The 26197-nt window shown below is 37.0% G+C and overlaps 1 protein-coding gene across 2 annotated transcripts in view; it reads right to left on the minus strand.

The window, feature by feature from the left end:
• LOC134751409 (dihydropyrimidinase 1) overlaps positions 1 to 26197 on the minus strand; it is a 59134-nt gene that overhangs the window by 14184 nt on the left and 18753 nt on the right. Inside the window, exons 1-5 of one of the 2 annotated variants that reach the window (XM_063686810.1) lie at positions 24845 to 25142; positions 21984 to 22078; positions 3750 to 3934; positions 2288 to 2364; positions 636 to 836 (exon numbers count right to left, since the gene is read on the minus strand). In XM_063686810.1, coding sequence (XP_063542880.1) covers positions 636 to 836; positions 2288 to 2364; positions 3750 to 3934; positions 21984 to 22078; positions 24845 to 24889 — 603 coding nt within the window. In that variant the 5' untranslated portion in view covers positions 24890 to 25142. Of the gene's footprint in view, positions 1 to 635; positions 837 to 2287; positions 2365 to 3749; positions 3935 to 21983; positions 22079 to 24844; positions 25143 to 26197 lie in introns of those variants that run through there. The other variant, XM_063686811.1, reaches the window with a different exon arrangement.

Genomic DNA, 26197 nt, shown 5'->3' on the forward strand with positions numbered 1-26197 from the left:
TTTTCTTAGATTGATTTGAAAGGGACGACACTACAGTGTTGCCACTTTTTATTTCTACTCTTTTTTGCCAGGCTGTATATTTTGTGCAATAAAGTTTAAATATAAAAGTATGTATGCCGTAATTCTTCAAATTCGTCACTGACATATTTTGTCCGGTTGTATTTGTTTCTATTTAAATAAAGGTTTTGTGGTTGTCCAAATTTGTTGCTAGATGTCGCTGTTCTGTCTTACAACTAGCTAACGAAGTTTTGTAGTAGGTATTTTTTATTACATTCTCAAACCATTTGTTTAATGATAATTAATATCAAACGAATCATTATTATGAGCGTTTTACGTTTTGTTATCTGTCAAATTACTTTCCCCACTAGTGGATAAAATGCGTTTTTCCCCGCTTGTTTTAAAGGATAAAAGACAACTTTCCGAGCTAGTGAGGGGAAAATCATTTATCCATATTTAAATACATTTTATCGTATTTTAAAATCAACATTTTTAGTTTTAAAGTGTGTCGATAGATGGCACTGAATTTACTGTGGTTACAAAATTTACTATGACAGTACCGCTCTATCCTATTATATCTTCTTTGGTAAGACGTATGATGGTAGGATCGCCTTGTAAATAGCTGATGTAGACAGTACCTGTGGCAAAGCCTTCAGTTCAGCACACGCCTCCACAGCGCACATGAGATTATAGTCGTCCAGCATCCAGGCGTCTTTGTACGCCATGAACATCTTGAAGGAGTTGACGCCGAAGTCCTCGGAGACCAGCTTCTCCATTTCCTTGCGGACGGAGGGGGACCACCAGGTCACGCCGACGTGGAGGCCGTAGTCGCAGCACACCTGAAAAGGTACGGTTTGTTTGGTGAGTTATAGTTTTTATGAAAGTGCTCTAAAAAGAGTAGCCAGTGTCTTAGGTCTCTACTCATCACTAATTTTACAATAAATAAATAAATAAAAAATTGGTATCGCAGTATAGCTTGACACAAAACTTGGTTTTAAAGATCTCATAGAGTTCATTGCGCCATGAGTCATCTTTTCAGCCGAATCTAAAATCATCCTCTTTTTTTTTAACAAAAGTATCATTTAGACAACGATATCCATAACGACGGTTACTCTGTGCCATTACAGAACTTTGCGGCTGTAACGTAAGAGAAATAGTAAAATGCATTTGACCGTACCGTATTCTGTCGTGCATTTGACCGTACCGTACCGTAATGCATGTACCGTATTCTCTAGCAACTAAATTCAAATTTAAACCGATTTTTCAATGGCTATTACGGCTTTTACATGCGGTGGGACATGGGACAGTAGTGCGCTGCCTCGATCCAACGGATCTTTGGTCTTTACTCTTCTCTTCTTCTTCCTCCTCGCCATTTCCCGTTATACGGGGTCGGCTTTCCTTATTCCGAGTCTCCAGGCAGTTCTATTCTGAGCGTCTTCCTTACGTAAGTCTAGGCTTTCCATATCCCTCTTAATAATTTTTGTCCATGAGGTAAGTGGTCTTCCTCGTCCTCTTCTTATAGTATTCATGGATAGGCATTTTCTGACGATATGATTTTCCGGCCTTCGCATTATATGACCATACCATCTCAGTCGGGATTCAGAGATTTTATCCGTGATGGGTGCAACCTTAAAGCTGCCTCTGATGTATATGTTACGTATCATGTCCTTGAGTGTCACCCCCGCCGACTACCGAAGCATTCGCATTTCTGTTGTATGTAGCTTCTGTTCATGACATTGTTTGGCTGGCCAGGCTTCGCATCCATACAACATCGCTGGTCTTACTGCTGCTTTGTACACCTTGCCTTTAGTTCTAACTGGAATTTTAGCATCACATAAGATTCCAGTAAGTGATCTCCATTTGCACCAGCCTACCGAAACTCTTTGGTCTTTACCATGGTATAATAATATACTCCGGCTGGTACTCTCTTCCGAGACTCGCGAACATCGAGCGAGTCATCGTGAACCTGTGAACAGCATGATGACGTAGGCTTGTGTCAGACTGTCAGTCACGTGGTTCGCGGGGCTCGGAAGAGAGTACCAGGCGGAGTATATTATTATACCATGGTCTTTACGCCAATCTATGTATTGTAATCAACATCAAATATTTTATACCGTACCTAATCTAAACAATAATTTTGTTTTGTCATAAAACACAATAGGTTTATACTCCAAAAATAAACATTGCGTAACTGTCAACAACAAAATAAAAGAAAGCCGAACTAAACGCTATTCAAATTTCAAAAGTCTGTATTTGAATGCACAATAAGTTTAACATAATAAAGACTAACCTTGCCGTCGGCCTTCTCCCTCCAATTGTTGTACGCCTCGATCAGTGATTGGCCCTTTTCAGGCAGCACAAAGTCGACTGGAAAAAGAAAACAATGGATTATTGTATTTATTATGTGTGTTGGGTAATATTGAAAAGTCGAATTTAGGTAATCAGTGATTAAACTAAAATTAACAAAAAAAAATACAAGTCCAAGGACACATTGTTTAATTTTGATTTATAGAAGATAATAGAATAGAAGATGCTTTATTCAAAAACGCTTAGTTTAGACTTAACTAATGACGCTAACATAGATTGCTGGTTATAAAGCGTTCCTGAAATAGTCTCCACTCAGCTTCATGTCAAGGAACCTTTGAGGTCCCCGACGCTGGTCTTCCGTGAAAACCTTTCCGAGAGAGCGCAACAAAAACTTAAATATAATAATAATAATAAAATACTTTATTAACATAATATAACAGCTATACAAATCAAATATAAAAAATATAATACTACAGCTATACAAATTAAATATAATTTTAGTCAAAATAACTAAAACTATTGATCCACACCATAAATGTAAAAACTATTGACCACTACAGCAACATTCATACCCCCCCAATTTGCATAACTAGTTCCACAACGAAGCCAGAAACACAGTACATAACAAGAATTAGCACAGACTTCTAACTACGATTTTTCTGTACACTTAAAATGTATTCTTTGTAATTCACTTTGAACGAATTCACTGACAATTGATTTAGATAATTATAATATTGGATAATTGTATTTTAGCCCTCTGCGATGATCGGTTGGCTTTTGGACGCATTCTGTTTCATCCCGCGATTCATATTAATCTCTTTAAGTGCATTTATGTTTCATTTGTCATCTACTAATTACTCGAAGTGTGTGTGCGGATTGATGCCACCCGGCATCACGGGACCGCCAGTCGCTTATAATACATTGAAAATGTCGCGCGAGATAAAATTTAAGCATACATAATTACATACTAATGTAGACTAAACGACGGAAGCGCCATTTGTAGGGGCTAAAAGTCAGGCTTCCTAAAATAATGCTCTTCAAAACAGCCGTTGCAGTTTTGCTAGTGTTATAGGGACCGTGCGCGTTGGAGGGTCTGCCATCTTGTGGCCTGAATCGGAACCATAAACATGTACATCACATGTACATTGACACTTCACGCCAAAGCAAGTGCTGCCATCTTGTGGGCTACTTAGGAAGCATAAACTACACATTTACGCCTCGCGCCAAAAATCTGACGTCTCCTGTGCTGCCCCCTACAGTTTATGCACGCTCCCTATTAGAAGTCTGTATCAGAGTAAGAGTGATGTAAGCGCCCTGCTGCGCTCCGAATGTTGGCCATTTGTGCTATTTTCAAGCAATAGGTTAATATAAGGCAATATGTCCTGGCACCCATCAGCTCAAAGTGCATGTGCGGGTCGATGCCGCCCGGCATCAGGAGTACTTACTGACTGTCGTGGTGCCTCCCGCAACAGCGGCGCGGGTGCCCTTGTAGAAGTCGTCGGCCGTCTTGGCGCCCATCATCTCGAGTTCGAAGTGCGTGTGCGGGTCGATGCCTCCCGGCATCACGAGCTTTCCCGTCGCGTCGATGGTGCGTGTGCCGCCGGGAATGATAAGGTTGCGGCCCACTTGTCTGAAACGACGAAAATTTTGGTTTATTTATTTGTAACCGAGAGAAGCGAGGTCTTTATGTAAACAGTGTATTTCCATCCTTTTATGTTCGTATATTGCAATATTAATCTGCTAGCAAAGCAAATACGTTAATATAAAATATCTTCACGTGAAATAGGGTTGGCCGATCAAAGTATTTTACAGATGACGCCAGCGTAGGGTTTACTGATTCCACGCAGACGAAGACACGGGCAAAAGCTAGTATGTAATATTTCACAGTCAACTCTCAACAAGTGATATAAGGTGTATTCAAAGTTGGTTAGGTACACAATAGAACAATAACAAATAATACATCTGTAATTATTACACACAATACCCAAGGTCATTGGACAACTGGTCATTCATTACATATCCCTACTTAATATTAATACATATAACATATAGGCGACTGTAATTCTGTCCGTCTGTTCCCTCATCACGCTTAAATACCTGAAAGATTTAAATGAATTATTGGTATGGAGATAGTGTGAGTCCCCGGCGATGGACACGAGATATTTCTCATCACGAAAATCGTCGTGATACGATCATAATCATAATCAGAGGGCCACAGACTATAGAATCTCGGTATATTGGCGCCCATCAACATCTCCAGCTCAAACTGTGGGTCGATGCCGCCCGGCATCACGAGTACTTACTGCTGTTAGTAGTGTCGTTCTACTATTACTGAACTAATTGAAAAATCAATAAAATATTAACATACCATTGCCGCAATACTGGTATAAGTAATTAAAAGAAAACAATCACCCGGAGAAATAAAAAAAATCTATGAATACGTTCGCTTTCTATTCCAATTACTATTACCAACATTTATGAAATAATATACTATATAAATTCATAATATGTATATGTATTTCATAGTCAGTTAGTATTGGTGTTAAGAAAGAAGGCGCGCCGTACCGCAACCGCCGAGCCGGCTAATAGTATTTTGTTTTTAAATTAATAAAAAACATAAATGTACGTAAGGGTGGTATTCCATCTGTCCAATACCACCCTATGATAGGCTATTATATACTAGAAGGCATTTGTACATTACAAATACTTTATATTTTATTTTTAAGCTCGGCAAGCCCGGTTCTCCATACAAACATAGTCACGCTCTCATTTTCAAACTACTCGCTAGATTGCTCTGAAACTTTGTACTTACGGTAGGAATAGGTATATCTAGTCCTGTAATTAGTTTCTGTGGCTTCAGATACAATAGTAAAAAAAAATACAGCGAATTTTAGTTTTTCATGCAAAACTTGTTTTTGCTCTATTTCGTTTGTTTTATATACTAAAGCTATATCTCTAAATCTGCTTACTTATTTATTTTAGAAACTAGAATTTTATAATTGTACTGTGTAGGTAGCTAGTCAGTAAATAATTATGTATATACTTAACATTAGCCTTAAGACTGTCACTAACACAAATTGATCCTAGTTGGTCCTTAATAAATGAATTTATTTATTTATTTATAAACTAATTATTTATATACTTCATGTCATACAAAGTTTAATTACAATCCAACACGTAGTTTTAAAATGAGAACGAAACTCCGTTTATATGGAAAGGTGAAATTCGGCCGAGCTTGCCGAGGACTCTTATCTAGTAAGAATTTGTTTTTAGTTTTTTACAAGTTTTTGAGGTTTTCCGAAGATGCTGGCTGGACATTTGGCCAACCAACACCCTTTCTAGAGAAATCTTGTTTCTAGCTTTAACACAAACTAGATGTCAATCGATAATGGTACGGAACGTACGAGAGGACGTCAAGAAACTACGGCGAACTAACGATAGCGCCATTTATCTTGCAGGCTGCGCCATCTATCGGGGTGTTTGGAAACTATACTGTAATAGTCACCTCACCTGTAGTTACTTTAATTCCGAATATTCCGATCCGATCTTAAAAACTTAATATTCAATTTCATAAATTTATGTGATACCAAATACCTATTGGTTGTTACCTTTCTGAACAAATGACATACGTTTTTTTAGATTCGTTTAAGATTCGATATACCTATACTAATTATTATTCATATTCATATTCCTTTATTGATAAAATTACAAATTTTACATGTCATAGGTGTTTAATAAGTAAGTATATGTCAGTTTCATCACAATTCATTTAAAATAACTACCGTAAGATGGTCCAATTCATAAAAGGACTTAACGACATATATATTCAAACTTAATATTTCTATATTATTATTTATATACTCAGATAAAAGAAATTGTATATATATTTTGAATTTACGTTAGTCACAAAATTACTCTTTTTTGGCAGAGCCTATAAATTTAGCGCACAATGGGATAACTTTGCACCCCTAAGTAAACTATAGGTAGGAGCAAAAATACCCCAAATAATGGGTATCTTGTACTCCTTATACCACATCTCATAAAGTTGATATACCGATAAAATATGTTACTTGCATCCGACGAATCCGAAACATGTCGCCAAAAGCGACTAAAAATAATATTGATTGAAACCGTACTGATCTAAATATTTTGAAATATGCCTCACGATAGTTTAATTTCGAATATCGAAATATTTAAAACCCTACCTTATACTCGTAATTATAAAAGTTGTTAATATAAGTACATCAACAAAAACACACAAATTCACAATTTCACAGTCATACTATTTAACAATGATATTGTTTCAGGGCTAGCCGCACCTCGTCCTAATTTCACACCCATTACACATTACCTAATTACTTATCAGTCTTATCACATTTGACATATTTAGGTGTGATGTGAATAATATACGACCTTAAACTACACGTAGCAGTTCGACTGATATATTTTATTATTAATGGCTTCGTTTTTTGAAACTGTCGCACCCAATATTTTATCACTAAGTTTACAAGTTTTTATTTAACTTGCCTGGTAGTGTAGCTCAAATCTTGGCAGCTAACCGATTTCCGATTAAGCTAAAAATTTGCATACATATTGTAAGTCGGGTGACAATGCAATATTATTGTACCATCGAGCTGATCTGATGATGGAGACAGGAGGTGGCCATAGGAACTCTGTGATGAAAATGGTTTTTAGAATTGTCTCGACGAGTATTAAGTTGCCTGTGCTTAAAGCTGGAAACCTTGTACCAAAAATATTTTTTTTGCTAAAAACTTATTATGTAACATAATCGCAGCCACAATTTGCTTTTAGATTTAGTTGTATATTTCGAATTTAGTAGAAAAAGAGTGTCTTGAAATGAGTATACAGGGTGTTTTTCAACACGTACCCATATTTTGGGACCAACCTATTAATAAACCGCGAAAAACATCACTGTTTCATACATTTTAACTGATTAGATGTCGATGTTTTAGCCGAGTCAAAATTTTACTCTCGATTGGTTGGCGTCCCAAATAAAAGCGGCTCAGTATGACCTATATGTATATTAACCTCGCAAAATTTGACTAACGGTTGAAAAAACACCCAGTACCTATAATGTACTAATGTATTGGCGATGAGACAGACAGACAAACTGACAGACAGAGTCGCAAAATAAAGGGTTCCTGTTTTGCCTTCTTAGTACTGAACGGACGCTATAAAGGAACATCAAATTTTTCTCGAAAAAACAATCGTCTAAAGAGAGTTCTTTAAAAACAATGAAATATTACTATAATCACAATTTAACCGTTTACTTCCATTTCCGTGTAAAAAGTAAAATTCCCATACTTTCGCTTTACATCGTTATGTCAGCATATCCTAGCAGTTCACACAATCTTAATCGACTTTCCTCTCATACAAGCCATACAAATATGTACCTTATTCATAACGTAATACAGTTTACAATCACATAACACACCAACAGCTAATTATCCAAAAAATAACAACTTTAGCAGTCTCGCTTAGTTCTATTTCATACAGAGGTCATCAAAAATATCTTTACGAATGTGTACCTTGTCCCATTGTGATACGGTTATATATAATACGTATGATTGGCGACTACCGTACTGTGTATAATATAGTATCCGCAAACCAAACTGACGCCCGGGGTCGTAAAACTTCTCATTCACTCTCGTGTGGTCGAATGTAGGGTGAGAGAGATATAGAGATAGGACCCCGGTCGTCAGTTTGGTTTGCGTCTACTATCACGTGTATGACAACTTTATAATTGACTTGTAACCTGATTTGAGTTTTACCAAAGATAGATATAACTCCGTATTCTCCGTAATTCTCACAAGTCAACTCCCGAAAATTTGATTCTCGATCAGATGGCGCCACTACCTTTGGCCTACTGTCGTATAGAGGGCGTTGACGGTTTCGTTTGTTATTTAACAATTTTAACGCATACCAGTGAAAGAACATGGGTCAAAATAATAAAAATAATTAAAGCAAAAAAAAAACATCTATCCATATTTAAATACATTTTATCTTATTTTTATAATAAATCTTCATTTTTAGTTTTAAAGTTTGTCGATAGATGGCAGTGAATTTACTGTGGTTAAAAAATTTACTATGACAGTACCGCTCTATAATATTATATCCTCTTTGGTTTTACGAGTTAAATAATTAGGTTGATATTAGTGTGTTGTGTTATCAATTACATAACCGGTTGGCGACATGTTTAATGTTTATAATTTATAAACATAAGGAATTATGTCGATTGCACATGCACAGTAGATAAAAATCATCAGCGTGCAAGTTGTGATTATGTTTGCATATTAATTTATTGTCCCATTTGTTTAAATAACAAATTAGTAAATAACTAAATCGGTTTAAGAGAAACTCATGTTTTAAAATAATAAAAAAAAAATGCATGAGATTGCAGTTGCAGAGCAGAAAAAAATACTAATCATCCTGAGTCAGGATGATTAGTATTTTTTTTCCTGACCCAGCCATACTCCATCAGAAAAGGGTATATTGTTCTTAAAAACCATCGATAAAGTAATATTAAGACGAGTAAAGTACCTAGTGAATAACCTATTGCAGCCGCAAATTTAATTAGGAAGCGAAAGTAAGTGACGTTAAATCGAAGGTAAAAAAATAATAATTTAGTTTTCTTTCTTCTGTGCAATAAGTATGTTTTATTAATCACGTTTTCCAGTATCCAGTAGCTAGTTATATTTATAATAAAATTAAAAGCCAATTTTGTTTATCATTCACGTTATATAAACTACCCTGTATAATAAGAATGTTAGCATAGCAGCTAAACAAAATGTATACTTAATGTTGTGCTGTGTATACTGTATGTACTGTGTACTCTGAAACTTATCTCGGGAACTGGTTCGCGAGATGTCCGATAACGTTGTTTTCTGTTGTGAATTCTCACTCGATTTCGCGAGCAATGTTACGAGTAACATTCGCCTTTTTGTTATTTTACAGTTTCGTTGTAATGACAGTTATGACTTGTGGTGCTTTTGTGGCTCTTTCTTTGTGCGAAATAGGTTATTCGGCGCGATTCGAGAAATGAATAAAGGGGCCCACTGACTATGAGTCCGCCGGACGATATCGGCCTGTCAGTTAGAACAAAAATTTGACAGTTCCGAACAACTGACAGGCCGATATCGTCCGGCGGACTGATAGTCAGTGGGCCCCTTTAGAGATTCACTAGATATGAAATAGTAGATATGTGACGTCCCACGGGTAAAATTACCTTGTGGCGGTTGGCGCTTACGCTATTATTAAAGCCGCTCCAATTAATATTGGATGGCGCTTACGTCGCATAGCGCCGCAATAATTTGCGACGCTATGTGACGTAAGCGCCAGCCGCCAAAAGGTACCTTTTGCCGTGGAATGGCACATATCTTTACTATTTCATATCTAGTTAATCTCTAATTCATTTCCAGAATCGCGCCGATTATCTCAGCAGTGTATTATGATCTAACACAAAACCATTTTTTTATTGGTTTATACTGTTAAAGTAAGTGTATTACTTTAACAATTCTTATATGAGAATTGTATGATAGATTGATAGTAATGATAGTATAATAAAGGTTTATAGGGCAAAGGGTTATTTGCATTGTTATCAAGGGTATTAGCGAGTGTCCCACGCCCACAGGTGGCCAAGTCAAGCCCACATGTTTACTCTAGAGATCCGATGATGGATTTCATTGAGAAAGTTAATCGTATCTCGCAATCAATCCAGTAATCAAACAAGTAATTGGATATACTTATAAATACATTGCGCAGTATAAACCTACAGATAGGTACGTACAATCATGGTGGCTAAAATATAACGCTGAAGCTGATATTGGAAAGTCAGTTTAGTGCGCGAGAATACGATAAACAATTTATTGAATGTGTTTTCCATTGGCCGTTTCAATTAACAGTATCCAAGGATTCGGCATGCTCCATACAAGAAACGATTTGACTGAGCGTAACTAATTTCAATAAGTTCAGAAATTCGTAAAGAACAATATTTGATTATGCGTCCTACCCTACCTGATGAATGACTCGCATTCTCCACATCGCAGAATAGACAACCTGCCGAATCCAATTTCACGCCTATTAACCGTTTACGTCGTTATTTTTAGATCATTACGTTTAATACTTTAATTTAATAATAAATCACGTGTGGAAACAAAACAACGGACTAATCTTTTTTTTTTTTACTGGAACTGGGTAGAGACATTAAAACTATAAAATATACAAAGAAATTTTCGTAGGGTCTTTTTTGTCAAAACTATCTGTTGTAAAGCTAAAATCCGCTGAACTCGCAATAATAGTTTTTTATTATTATTGTATAACTATAATTATGTTAGTTTGTATGTTGTTTCTTTTGATTGATTGATTTATCCAGCTTAGCCACATATCCTCTTGTTTCTGTTCCCGACCTCGGTATGAAGGTGACATATCCAGACATAGTGTGACTTCGATTTGAAATACCTGTTAAATGGAGTGCGATGACATCGAAATGAAATTGGTATCATAATAATATGATTAGGTTGTTAAACAGTATTAACACACTGGTTAATGGTAGACCTTATTTCATGACAATAAAGTTTATGAATGGTCAGAGGATTGTACAAATGTAAAGTATCGAATCGACAACAATCCAAATTGAAGCCGCGTTGATTTGGATGCGTGGAGCGCAGGAAGCGCTAATACAGTAACAGCTCACATCCGCGCCCATATATGTAATGTGCTCTGTGGTCAAGTTTGTTTTTACTTTAGCGCTGACAAATTATGTGGCTATCAGATATAGATAATTAATTTGTTCCCTGAGATGATGTGAGATTTGAGTGCAATAATGACTGAATTTTATAAGTGTTAAATAACAAACGAAACCGTCAACGTCATCTATCCGAGAGTAGGCCAAAGGTAATAGTGGCGCCATCTGATCGAGAATCAAATTTTCTTGATTTTCGAGACACATTTCTTCCTTAGACTGTATCCATCTATTACGGAGTTATATCTTATATCTATCTTTGTTCGGAACTGTAAAATTTTTGTTCTAACTGACAGGCCGATATCGTCCGGCGGACTGATGTGCCAAACACTTCTTCTTAATGCTTTAGAAAATACAGTAGAAACAAATCAATACAGAGACAAGGGCATATTAGACAATCTCTTTTCATCTTATCTACTTACGCTATTCCATTCAACCGTCATATTCAGGCTTTCCTGCCAAGATCTCACAGATTAAGTAATGCCAATACCAATTTCCTCTCACACAATATGGGTTGTTATGCAACTGCAGTTAGTATATGCAGTTTACACGCGATTTGTGGCTTGATAACAATGTTACTGTTACGATTACGATTGAATCGCTGTTAACAGTATTGACCTCGAAACCCGAATATACATACTCTTATTAAGATAGCTATAGTAATTTAAAACGTCGCAAGCGTCGTAAAAATTCATAGCGCTTACGCGTTTATTAGGTTGCGAGATTCACGCTCCGCTTCCATGGTTTGATTCTGATTCTGATTCTTGGGGTAACTCCAGCCAGCAGATCCTGCAGCAAGGACTAGGAAGAGGAGACTACAAGGGGGAGGCAGCTATAGCTATAGCAATTTAAAACGTCGTAAGCGTCGTAAAAATTCATGGCGCTTACGCGTTTAGGTTGCGAGATTCGCGCTCCGCTTCCATGGTTTGATGCCAAAACAGCAGCAACTCATGGCGCAAAATACTGGTTTTCTGTGCCGGTTGTATACGTTAGTAATAATAGTTCAATGGTCGATGTACAGTCGCCATCAGATATATCGGAGCGGCTAAGGTGTTCACAATATCTGAACACGCACTCTAACGCCCTGACAATAGAGGCGTGTTCAGATATTTGTGAGCGCCTTGCCCGCTCCGATATATCTGATGGCGACTGTACCTACGCTTATATCGCGCTATGCCGTGACAATGTGTCGTTGCGTGACAGCACGGGAGTTACGTCAGCTCGTTTACTGACAAAGTTTGGTTTGCCATTGGTTAGGGATCTCAACATGAAGTGTGCTCTCAAATAATTAAGTTTTACGTGTTTTCGACTTGGTCGAGAATGTGAAACTGTTTTCTTTACCTATGGCCATTAAAACCTTGGGCTTTACAGGCTTTATATTTACCCTTTGAAAAACATATCAGGGGGCCTGGCTAAAGGGGCCCACTGATTATCAGTCCGCCGGACGATATCAGCCTGTCAGTTAGAACAAAACTTTGACAGCTCCGAAAAACTGGCAGGCCGATATCGTCCGGCGGACTGGTAATCAGTGGACCATTAAGTGCAAATTTATAGAAGAAAATATCACGTGACATTTAGTTCGCATCTGCCATCCCGATTATCAGTTATCAATGGGGTTGGCAACTGTCAAAGGTTTGCAGAGATGGCGCATCATAGCTTGCCCCTTTTTCTATGAGATTTGGCTTAAAGGGCTGGCATCCAGGGCATTAAAAAAACAAAAATTTGACACAATTCTAGGGATTGACAGGGCAAGCTATGCTGGCGCCCTCTGCTAATTATTTCGACCGGCCAACCCCATTGCGACTTACATTTTATTATTCAGGTCTAGGGCAAATGGCAACTGTGACTAATAATTAGTTTATTTCTTTTGAAATAAAAGAAAAACGCGTGTAAAATCATCGAATCCCGCAAAGGTTGTCTTTCATCTACAAACGTAGTAAAAACCTAACAGCAAAAATATTTTGGTTAGGTATTGTATGAGTGGCACGCACTCCGCCGTGCCCGTTATATCGGTCGATCTAAATTACCCCGTATTCGCGGGTAGGCATGCCGACTAAAGCTGATTGCTTTTTCATAACAAATATTTGATAACAAGACTCCAAATAGCTCAAAATAACTTGCGGTGATTGCCATAAAGCATAAAAATCGACTTGTTAGAATAATATCGTTCAGTAGGGTTGTGTACACGACACTTTACAATGCGTTCGTAAGTGTTTTTTCACGTTGGCAGTAAAGGTTGACTCACGTTAGACCTTTTCTATGACATGACAGGTGATAACGTGATGCTTTCCATAGAAAACGAAGCGCCGGAAGCTCCGGCCCGGACACGGCCCGGTCTAACGTGAGTCATCCTTAACGCCGATTTTTAGGTACATTGAATTATTATATGGACAGATACAAATGCAAAATATATATTGTAAAACGCATTGTTTGACATATAAGGTATAGTCATAAATATATGCGCGTGACCGACGTCAGAATCCTGATCACAAACCTGACAAAAGGTATTATGTATTTTTTTATATCAGTATCTTAAGGCCTTTTTTTACTACGTATTTAGTTATGGGTTATGGTTATCAATTTATAACCTCATGAAGATTAATGGTGCTTTGAATGAAGTATACCTACTAAACTATTGAATTTGACAAAACATGTCTCTCAAATCTCTCAATTACATAATTTATGACAAATATGTGGTATATTTATCTTAAACTTTAAGAACTCCATTATTCCACTTAGATGGTTCATCATCATCGTCTCAGCCGAAAGACGTCCACTGCTAGACAAAGACCTCCCCCAAGGACCTCGACAACGAACGGTCATTCGCTGCCCTCAACCAACGGTTTCCCGCGACTTTAACCAGATCGTCGGTCCATCTAGTCTGGGGCCTTCCCACGCTGCGTCTTCCGGTACGTGGTCGCCACTCGAGAACCTTTCTGCCCATCGGCCATCGGTTCTGCGAGCAATGTGGCCCGCCCGCTGCCACTTAAGTCTCTGAGCTATGTCGACAACTTAGATGGTTGGCAGTCCTCAACTGTGCGTTTCACCAGAAACTTCCTAACTTTGGAAACTGTGGCCCGCGGTATTATCGGACCGATGAGACCATATCAAACCTTCAAGAAAAAAGAGGCCGGTAACGCACTTGCAACCCCTCAGGTTTTGCAGGTGTTCATGGGCGACGATATTGCTTACCATCGAGCGATCCGTCTGCTCGTTTGCCTCCTACCTAAAATCATAAAAACCGGCCAGGTGCGAGTCGGACTCGCGCACCGAGGGTTCCGTACTTTTTAGTATTTGTCGTTATAGCGGCAACAGAAATACATCATCTGTGAAAATTTCAACTGTCTAGATATCACGGTTCATGAGATACAGCCTGGTGGCAGACAGACGGACAGCGGAGTCTTAGTAATAGGGTTCTAAAAACAAACTCACTATAAACTTAACAGTGAACAGTAAATTGGAAATAGCGGCACTAAAAATGTAGGCAAAAAAAGATTTAATAACAAGCAATTTTTAATCATTCACAAAAATTTGGCCGCTGTACAAAAACAGCTATATACTCGTACTTTGAAGATAGGCTGTTAACAAGATTTAAAAATAAATTGAAAAGCGTCATAAAATAGACTTCATAGGGGCCAATAGAACGCTGACTCACGAAACTGATTTAACCAATCCGGCCAATTAATGGAATTAATAGATCAATTGTTATAATTCCTTTAACGAAATGCGTTACATGGAGGTTGGGAAACTATTGACCTTAGAATATACATATATGCACACACACAATCTGGGTTATACCAACCGCATAGATATATGCGGGTGGTATTTGATTAGAGTTTAAAAATGCTACAAAAAGATATTATTTGGGTTTTAGAAAAAGGTAATTTACTTTTTGCCAATATTTCATTACATTTGTCTTATACCTAATTTACCTAATTTGTACCTAATTTATTTACTTAAACTACGCCAGTTTCTTTCTACTAGGTCTAGGTACCATGAAACCATAGATGTGCCATTTGCCGGTAGAAGTATGACGCATAGATTACTTAGTTTTATGCTTATGACGAAGAAATACATATAATAAGGTGCTTTGGGATAAATCGAAAGTGGAGTAATTATGAAAATCGCTAATATCTACTAAACTAGAAGCATAGAAGCACTTTATAACGTTACAACAGTTAGCAAGATGCCTTTATAAGGGCCACTTGCCCCATTCACGAACCCGGGGTTAACCGGTTAAACCTGGAGTTACCATGGGCCAGTACGATTTGACACTGTGTTAACGGTTTAACCGATTAACCCCGGGTTAGTGGGATAGTGCAAGTGGCGCTAAGCGTTGCAGTACGTTAGTGTTTCCAAAGTATGGAGTGATTTTTAGTTTAGTAGATATAATAGCGATTTTCAACATTACCCCGTTGTCGAAATTATCCCAATGCACCGTATTATTTCACAAATACTAAGAAAGGCTTGGTATAAACTCTTTATTAAAGTTGTACTATGGAAGTTAGGTAAGATATGCAATTAATTCAAGTTATCTCCCAATCTCAGCGGAAATACGCGTTCCCAGTCACGGTTCACGCTTGACGGCCAAAATGGCCGTACTAGTAAACGTGTAACGTTTACTGAGTATAGGTATGTAGTATGTACTACACTACACTAAAAATGTATGTATATAGGTATGTATACTGAGTACATATATGTATACTAGAATATGCATGTGTACTGGTTTAGTATACCACCTACGTTAATGAAGTCAAAATGGAACTAACGTGCATTACACTTTGGTCTAGTGTTAGGGTTGTCACCGGCACAATTTCTATTATGTTACTATTAGTTTTACAAAAATCAAAATTAAAATCTTGTGGCATGGTGGTAATGTGGTAATATAGAAAACTAAAACACCATGCCACAAGATTTTTTAATATTGATATTTGTCAATTATCCATATTTAATTTAATATATAGTTCCAGCAGTTAGAGTAAGTATAGCGGCTGGATAAAACATAATGGCAATAACTTTGAGAATATGCTAACACCAATTAACAGGCAATTCATTAATTTTCTCATTTCCATCCCTCTTTTCATTTCCGACATAAAAACTATCCTCTGTCCTTCCCCGGGACTTATACTATCTCTATGCCAAATGTAAACTAAATCCGTTCAGCGGTTTAGGCGTAAAGAGTTAACAGACAGACAGGCACACTTTTGCATTTATAATATTAGTATGGATATGGATTGATCCTTATGTTTTTGTTACTTACTTAATTTTGAACTTATTTCTGCTACCTAGTTAGTTTTAGTTCTAGATTTAGTTTTATCAGGCCTCACTAAATTCAGCGTCACGTAGTGTGTCCTGGGATTCACTTCGGGACATTAAGCTGAGTGAGGACCTTTTAGCACAATTCTGTTCGTCTGTACTCTAAATAAATCAATGTTTTGTGTTCTTTTTTTGTGCTAATAAATAATTATTATTCTTATAAGCACAACATAAGAACCTACCCTATTTTGGTACTGTTTATTGCTTCGCTAGAAAATTTGTGCGGATTACCTGATTTAAAAAAAATTAAACAAAGAAGATGGCACTTTCAATGGCCGGTATTTATTATGGATTTCTTAATTTTAGCGTACAAACAAAGGCAGATTTAACAGTTTTAACACGCTATTAAAATTAATTTCAGATTATTTTTTGGAGAAATGTTTTTCCTCTGTTAGGCGAAAATAAGGAACTTATAATAATAAGTCCATATAGATGATGTAGTTAGGTTAGACTGGTTAGAGTAAACTAACATCAGTTGGAAAAAAAAATCTAGTTTAGGCATATTTACGCAGTGTCCCGAATAACTATAAACTTACATGTTATAATAAACTCTATCTAACTTTAGATTCGAGTATAGATAACCCAGTCAGTTGCACAGGAAGATTCTGTTATGTCTAACTATACTCTAAGATGTAAATATGTAGGTCATACTAAACACTGTAGTAAGGCCAGCCTGGATAAAAGTGGACAACATTGTTGGCAACCCTAGCGGCAATAATGAACTCGTCACTAATTAGAGCGGGCAGGTGTATGACCTGACGAGAAAATCGCAGTCATTTGCTCTCACAATACTCGTACATTATCATTATCATGTCATGATGATTATACATACATTACACACCTCTACACATACTGGCAAACTACTTCTATTAGCTCGTCAGGCAGGAACAGAGGGCCTAAGCAAACACCAAAGCTCGCAAATTGCGGGCATCCTTCTCTTTTAGGCCCTCAGATTTCCATGACAAGTAGCATCCTGGGCCACTGGTATGGTGGTTCCCATACAACAAACGTGATTTTTTGCTGTTTTTTGCGTAATGCAACGTACCGTACAACCCTTGGTGCGCGAGTCCGACTCGCACTTGGCCGGTTTTTTTTCCTTAAGTAAGTAAGTCATTACTACTACTGAGCGCCGAGGAGGTTTTAACTCCCAACCTGCCGGGATTTCTGTCGATTTAAGGGTTAAAAATAATTAAAAGTGTCAACCCTATTCGTCGGGAACAATGAAGACGTCACTAATTGGAGCGGGCAGGTGCTTGACCCGCATTGTGTAACACGCACACATGCAAACACACACACACCCACACACAAATATTCATAGCAAACGCAACGCGTGAGAACTCTGCATTGTGGAAAAGAGAAATTGCGCGGGTTTTGTGTGAGTAGCGAGAGTACAGGTAGAAGGTAAAAGCATTTTCACCACATCAGCTCGGAAAGGCTCCCTTTGTACTTCAAAAACTGATAAGAAAGTTGCATTTTATCCACATCTCAATATGTGAGGCAAAGTAATCTGATGCAAATTTCGAGTTGCTTGCTATATTGGCTGATACAATTGACTTTTAAATGATGGTTTTGAATGATAAATATTTAATAACGTTTTAGATATGTAGGTATAGTGTATACGGCTCCTCTCTAGTCTATGATAGTGCTCATGTCAAGTGGTGAACTAGACTAGGTAATGAATAGCATTACTATTGTTCATAACGGCGGTCCCGGTCCGCTGCCGGGTAAATATAGTAGCTGTAAACATTATGGTCTGAACTGTATTAACAGGGCTGTCTCTAGTTTGAAATATCTAGTTTTGTATGATGTATTTATGATAGTGCTCATAAGTTTTTATTTGATTAAATTTATTGATATCTCCTAGCGTGTATCCTATATAAATAGGCCAGCATCGATTTTTTTTACCTACCCAGTTATTTTATTTTTATTACTCATAGAATTCATTTATTCATAATATTCTTAAAATATTAATCAGTGTCAACATTAAAAACTAAATCATCATAATCAAATAATTGAAAATAATATTATTTACGTAATCGACAACCCTAGGTAACAACCGTTATAAATGTAATAATTTGTATGCAATTTGGTACGCTATGGTGCCTAAATAAGGCCAAGAATGCAACGCGACGTTATACAACCGAAAACGGATTTTATAGGGTTGTACCACAGGCAATTAAATTTGTTTTATTGAATGGCCATTTAATGCCTAATTATTAGAATGCGGAAATCGTTTAAATGTTAGATACGCTCAGTTTTAGTTCGATTTAATTTTTATTCATGAAGGAAATAACTCAAATGTAAACCTAGTTTATCAGTACATATGAAATACATTGATTGCTAACTATTACGATTTTAACATGTAGATCAATGTATGATTGATTGTGGATTTGTCAGAACGCATATATGGTGTGCGTTTTATATCTTCTGCGGATCCAATAAACGGGACCACCCAGGCACCGACACATCTGTGAATTTGAAGTTCTTAAAAAACTAGTAGACGCTTCGTAAACATACTTTATAAAATCATACAATTCATAAATTTTTGGTTCGTAAATGCACCATCTTTTTTCTATGCTAGGTGCTACTTTTGTGCGGTACCTATGTTTTCCTTTGTGCAATAAAGATATATCCATCTGTGAATATCTTTTGGAGTCGGTTAAACATAACTATTGAGGTGTAAGTACTTTAGTTTTGGTACAGTACAGTCGAGTTAGTCGAGTTAATTAAGGTTAAGGAATGTATACATATTTATGAAACCTACCCAGAAAAATTATCCTCGTCTGTCACACGCTGGGAAATTTTACTAAGCATTGTACACATAATAATAAGAAAAACAGTATATAGTGAAAGCATAACGGTTAACTCCGTGACCAGCAGAGATAATGAGCATTATCTTATCTGCGATCGATGTATTAAAAATATCACAATGGATTCGATTAGGATAGAGCTTATCGGGAACTTTGAGCTTAATTAACTGAATAAAGCTAGTCTACGAGGTAATAAATGGTGCATGAACTGTTTCTAGTGCTTTATTAAAATTAAAGTACATATGTAGTCTTCTTGCAAAAGAAATGATAATAACACTACAAGACAACTTACTTTGAATCTGATACCTGCAGATATGAAGACGCTTAACTGGTACTACTGGTAGATATTAATTTGTTCCAGTGCTGATCCCGAAGTCTCAAAAATTCAATCGAAGTGGTAAGTTACCACGATTGTATCCAACAAATCAAACCGTTGCAGCGTTGCAACTTCATTTACTAGAATGTTACTAGAACTAGTTATTTAGTACTTTTAGTAGTCGAAAGTTTTTCGACATAAATAACTAGGCCAATAAGAATCAACTAACAACTTTGTTTCCCCTATACTTACGTTGTAGATATGTCTATCAAATATGTAAGCATGACTGAGGAGTTCCGTAGTTCAGTCATACACTAATAGACTTATTAAAGCTATCAGGATATGCAAAGTCGCGTGCACTTACATGTTAATTAGACTTGTTGGTGGAATTGGTTGTCTTTTATAGCATCATAAATGAATTTTAATCGAAATTCCTGACATGCCGTCGCAATCCACAATATTAGTTAACATTCACGAATTTGTACTGTCCGGCTGTCAAATACGTTCAACTTGGTAGATCTAGGCCAGGGGTACTGAGGCTCTTAAGGCAATAAAAAAAAAACATTTATTTCGGACGATTCAATCCATATTTTGTTAGCTACGAAATATAGAAGTATATGTATAGTGACCCCCTTTAAATTTTGTGGTGCTAAGACACCACGAAAATCTTCAGGTTTTCAATGATTCGAAACTCATCTACTTATAGTCACAGTTTAACAATAATACCTATTCAAGCTTTAAAAATAATCATCGGTCAGTTCTTTTAACAGTCATCAATAAGTTCCTGAAATTTCTGTTATTCAAACACAGTCCTGACAAAAATGCGACCATGATATCGCTGCAGAATTCCTATATATCAGGGAAAATCGTGATTTTCTAGTAAATGTACCCTAACTTAGTCCTATCATGTTTAGGTGTCTAGTTATAATCTCATAAATAAATATTATCGTAATCCCCTTCCCATAAAAGTGGCTAGAAATTCTATCACTCCGTCATACGCTAACGGTTTTATTAAAAGTGGTTATTACGAGGATATGCATGTTTGCGTGTAAGAAGTGTTAATTAAATAGGGTTTAATAAGCATGTCGATATACTGGTATCTGATAAGATTTTGTTTGAGTGAAATTTAAGAACCCTCGATAAAATTAAAACATCTAGTGAGTTCAAACTTCAAACAAAACGAATAATTTTGACATACAAAACTTACGAATAAAAAAACCGAACTCAAATAGCTAATCTGTTGGAGATCTACGGTTCCAACAAAGACATAAATGATACCTGTACACAAATACTTATACAATACAAAGCAACATAAAAAAGGTTGTGGACCCAAGTATGTCCTTAAACAACAGCTTTGTGTGGCAGTGGCATCACAGCAGAGAGGATGTTATATCCCAGATCTAGAGCAGAGCCCAGCTGGGGAAGTACCTCCACCTTACAGAAAACCGCAGCCAAATAACACTAGACCCCACTCATAGTGTTGTGTTCCTGCCGGTGAGTAAGGTTGCCAGAGCTTCGGGTCGCATATTACACCTCTGGAGTTGCAGGCGTCCATAGGCTATGGTGACTGCTTACCATCAGGCGGGCTGTATGCTTGTTTGCCACCGACGTAGTATTAAAAAAAGGTCCTAACAACACACGTAACAACAGCTACAGTTACAAAATACCAGTTATTGCCAGGTCAATTTATTTGCCACTATGGTTTACTCACATTTCCACAAAAAGCCGATAAGTTCTTACGTTCACTTTCGTTTTAAAAGTGAATTAACCTGTCACGCGATGTATTTATTTATAGATTATGTATGAGGCCGGACGGAAGGCGGCTCTACTTTTAATTTACCGATGTGGACGAATACTTCCTCGACAAATTGGTCCGGGGTGTTATTTATTTTATTATGTCATGCTTGCTTCCATGGGATAGTTGTTTAATGTGAATTAGAGTTAGTAATCCGTATATCGGTAAAAAGAAACGTTAGCGTTCATTTTCCATTCCTTGCTATGTTTTCGAGTATTATTATGCTGTGGCTTTTGATGTCAAAGTAATTATTTTTTAAATGAGATTAACATACTGGATATAAAATTAGCGCAGAAAGCGAATTTTTTTTTTCTCTAATTCGGTTTATATACCTATACAGTTTGTGATTGGTTTCCATAATTGCACACAGTTTGAAATGGGCGAACCCCGCCGAAATATTTTCAAATCTTTTTGACACCTCATAAATAGCTCGGACAGATCATCGCAAAACAGTTGTAACTCGAAAATAGAACAAGATGTTTTAAACTCATAACAGTCTCATGTTATTTACAAATGTCCAATAGTTTGCGTCTTTTTCTATTACCGTATTTGTTTTTGCGATAACCTGTCCGAGCTGTGCTCATAAACTAATTGTTATAGTGTTTAACATTTTCTGCCTGTATCTAAATAGGAATGAAGATGCCGACTAAGAAGATCTGAATAGAAACAATGTAAACTCACTTGATGATGCCATCCTCGATGTAGACATCAGCGTCTTCCATTCCGTCATCGTTGACGACACGCCCATTCTTGATCAGTAATCGGTTCTGGGAGCTCTGAAACAATCATCATCATGTTAGTATTTACAGTGGTCCTAATTGGCTGATGTACACAGCACGAAATTTATGGCAATCGATTCTCGCTAATATGGACACAAAATGAGTCCTAGAGTTAAAGTCGGATTTAATAATGTTTAGACTTGACAAATTGACTTGACTTGTAGTTCCTGCCGCCAACATCGAATAATCGAAAATCTATCCCTCTTGCATATTCGAGCTATGAGGCATCATCTGGTTTGCGACATGAGTAGAGGTCACGCCAGTTGTCTTGATTCAGCAATCTCCCGTCAGTTATCGGCTTGGAGATCGCGCAAATCCGATTCAACAGCATCGCCCCATCAACATCTCTACTCTAGTGACTGTGCTACATCAAAAACTTGTACAAATTAGCTGCAAAATATAAACCGTCATCATCATAGATACACAATATATGGACAGGATACACAGTCACACTATTAATATATGTCCTATGTTGGTAAATCAAACTCAATTTCAAATTTTGAAATTGAGTTTGATTTACCTTTTCTTTCCTCACACAAAAATGCACCTATCAGTCAACAAAGCACCTAATCGAAAACGTGCCTTATCGCATATTTATCACAACAGATGCTTCAACAGCTCTCGAAGCATGTACTTTATCAACAATCGCAAAATCTCAAGCGCTCATCCATATCCGTTCTTTGTTGCAATTTTTAGCGTCATCTTCATCTGAACAAAATTCCAAACGTTTCAGGGGCCTAGCCAAAATGACAATTGTTAATAGAAACTTAAATAATGTATAATATCACGTGAATATTCGTAGCATCTGTCATGCCGATTTGCGTTTTTAGGGTTCCGTACCCAAAGGGTAAAAACGGGAGCTTATTACTAAGGCTCCGCTGTCTGTCTGTCACCAGGCACGAACCGTGACAGCTAGACAGTTGAAATTTTCACAGAGATGTATTTCTGTTGCCGCTATAACAACCAATACTAAAAAGTACGAAACCCGCGGTGCGCGAGTCCGATTCGCACTTGTGGTTTTCATCCTGGCTAGGCTCCCTGGTGATGTGCTAAGAGATGCAGTATAGGTAAGTTAATTAAATTTGTCATCAAAATAATTGTTAGTTTTATTTTCAATTTCATCACATTGCAAAAATTGAGAACAGGTATCAATTGCCTAGCATGACTCCTAAACGGCCTCGCTCATTCTCTTGGTCAGTTATTTCCTTGTCTCTAAATTGGCTATGACATGTCAATAGCTTTTGAGTATTTGGCAAATTAAGTTTATCCACATTCGTAAACTCTCGGACGCATCGGTCTCGGTTTAATCAGGAATTATGGTTGTCTATTTTATCGGCGGCTGAAGAAATCACAAATGTTCATTGAGGTAAGAGATGCGAAAACTGCTTCATCTCAATTCTCAAATAAGGCCGTGCTTCAAAAAAACATGTTTATTATTAATTTACATGCCTAGTGCATAACAGGGATTGGCTTCTTGTTTTTGAGTATTTAGTTTATCAACATTCGTAAAATCTCAAGTAGTTGGTTATCAGGAATGTCTCATTGTTGCCGTTTTTATCGGCGTCTCAAGGAATTTCAAATGCTTCAATTGATGTGATAAGTCGGATAAGAGATGAAACACTTAATAAAAATACATAAATAAATATAAGGGGACATCTTATCACAGATTAACCTAGCCTCAAACTAAGCAAAGCTTGTACTATGGGTGCTAGTCGAGGCGACGATAACGACTTAAAAATGTTAATTTGATTATTATTATTTTTTATATTATTTATTTATTTCAAAAAATATACTTATGTCTAGGTATACAAAAGTTTTGCCAATCTGTAGACAGTTTGTTGGCGAATAGTGCGCTCTCAATTATTATTATAATATTATAAACTAAGTAAGTACAAATGATGAATCCGTAAGTAGTGTATGACAAGCTCCACAGTCATCATCATCATATATTTAAGAGTTATACTCTTTTCGGAGTGGAGCGATTTCCATATGTGTCGGTCCTCTGCCTTCTCCTTGACATCCTGATACGACACGACGTTGAGTTTTTCCTTTACTTTACTTGATCTATGTATGTTCTCCTTGTTCTCCCCCTCCATCTCCTTGCCTCAACTCTCCCTTCAATTATGTTTTTGATAAATTCGTCGTGTCGTAGCAGGTGCCCAAGCATCTTTCCTCTTCTATTTTCTATGAAGAAAACAAATGAAGAGGTTTTACGCATAGTAGGAGAAAAGAGGAGTTTAGTGTAGTTTATACCATATAGCTCCACAGTACTATTCTTATTTTTTTTTATCTAGGAGAATATAATGAGTACTTATACTAGCTATCTAAATTAGCTGTGCCGCCCGAGTAAGCAATAAGTGACTCGGATATATATATTTTTTGATCCTTCTTTAATAATTCCATAGGAGAAAAAAAACCATTTAAATCTGTATTTTGAGAACTTACGACTGAATTTTGCTGCTTGCTTTGCTGCTATGTACCTAAAATAACACAACTTTCCATTTCTACACACAAGGAATCCAGCGCAAAACTCATAAAACATTCCGAACCGGTTTTCGATCCTTTGTCATCTTAAACACGTCGAAAGGTTACTTTAGTACACAATAGCATTCAGAAACGTAATAAAGTAAATTCAAAGAACGTTCAAAATAAGCCCTTAACTTTTACTGGAAACAATACTTCAATTCACGACCACATCTGGGGTTATTTATAATTAAGAAACAAAAGAAAAACAAAGATTAAAAATTCAAACTAGTAACTTACTTTTATATTGATTCCTGAAACGGTTTTCCCAGCGTCAACGGTCATTTTCAAAAAAATGGAACGTTTTAAATATTAGCGGTTGGATATTTTTTTAATTCGCTCAGACTATGGCGTCCGCGCCACAACTCGCGGGGCTGAAACTGAAATTGTGACGCCTAAAATAGAAGGTGCGCCTTCCCCTCGGTTTCCATATACGCTAGAAAGAGTAGAAAGTGATAAATAGCCATCGATAAAGTTATAGACATTATCGCTGATCGCGAGTTGGTGTGGATGTGGGTAACGTTTATTTGTGGAAGCAGTGAAGTGAAGCTTGAAATGAGAACGCTGTGCGAACTGTCAAATGATCAAAGAGCGGGATTTATTAACAATCTGTTTCAAACGGAAGTTCTTTTTTATGGGCTTATTAGTTTATACTTTTCGGGAACCCTTAGAGGATAGAAATTAGAGGATAACTATCTAAAATTAAATTTGCACGGTAAATCTTCCGGTCTTTCAGCAAGCTAAGTTTTTCGTAGATTTTGATTCAAATATTGTTTGCAATCGGCTATTAAATTACTTAATAGCTAAATAATTTACAGGAACCAATACCAGCATCACATTTCGGTCTCTTCCTTTTTCGGAAGTCGCAATTGTTTAAGAGCGGTATAATCTGATATTGCCTGCCACTGATTCAATTTATCTCCTTCCTTCTTGTCAAGTACCTACTAAATGAGGTGCCAAAAAAAATTGTAAGTATATGATTCAGTCATGAACCTCAACAGCCTAACTATACCTAAAAAAAAAACATAAATACAGACAAAACTTATAAATAGGTATCAATCAATTGAATGTTACGTGTATCTAACGGGAAAAAGTGATACCAAGCATTGCGTAACCATTGTTTGTAACCATTGTTTATAGCAAATAGCAATCATGAAGAAAACACAAGGTGATTGGCATCATGGAGGCTGATTCTTGTTTGTTAATTTGCAATTTGTCGTTTTCATCTCATTTCGATCCGTCGTTGAGTCATGTTACCAGAGGGCCTACCGCGTAACACGCAAAATTGAAATTTCGGTATCACTTGCATAGGGTTTGCACGACGGATCTGAAATGTATCGGAAGAAATGGGAAGATCCGCAGATTCGGATCCAGATCCGGATAATCTCATACATTTCGGATCCGGATTTGCATACTCGAGCCGTAGAGGCAGATAACGAAATTACGATTCTCGTGTTTCGAGGTAGGCAGCTCACGCGCATCAATAAGTGCGAGCGAAATGCCTAGTAAGACGACTCTTGACGGCATTTCGTCAACATTAATCAGCGGGAGCCGCTAACTGATTGGTGCTCACGGTCAGGTCCTATCAAAATA

Source organism: Cydia strobilella, chromosome 22 (assembly GCF_947568885.1).
Source record: "Cydia strobilella chromosome 22, ilCydStro3.1, whole genome shotgun sequence".
NCBI lineage: Eukaryota > Metazoa > Arthropoda > Insecta > Lepidoptera > Tortricidae > Cydia > Cydia strobilella.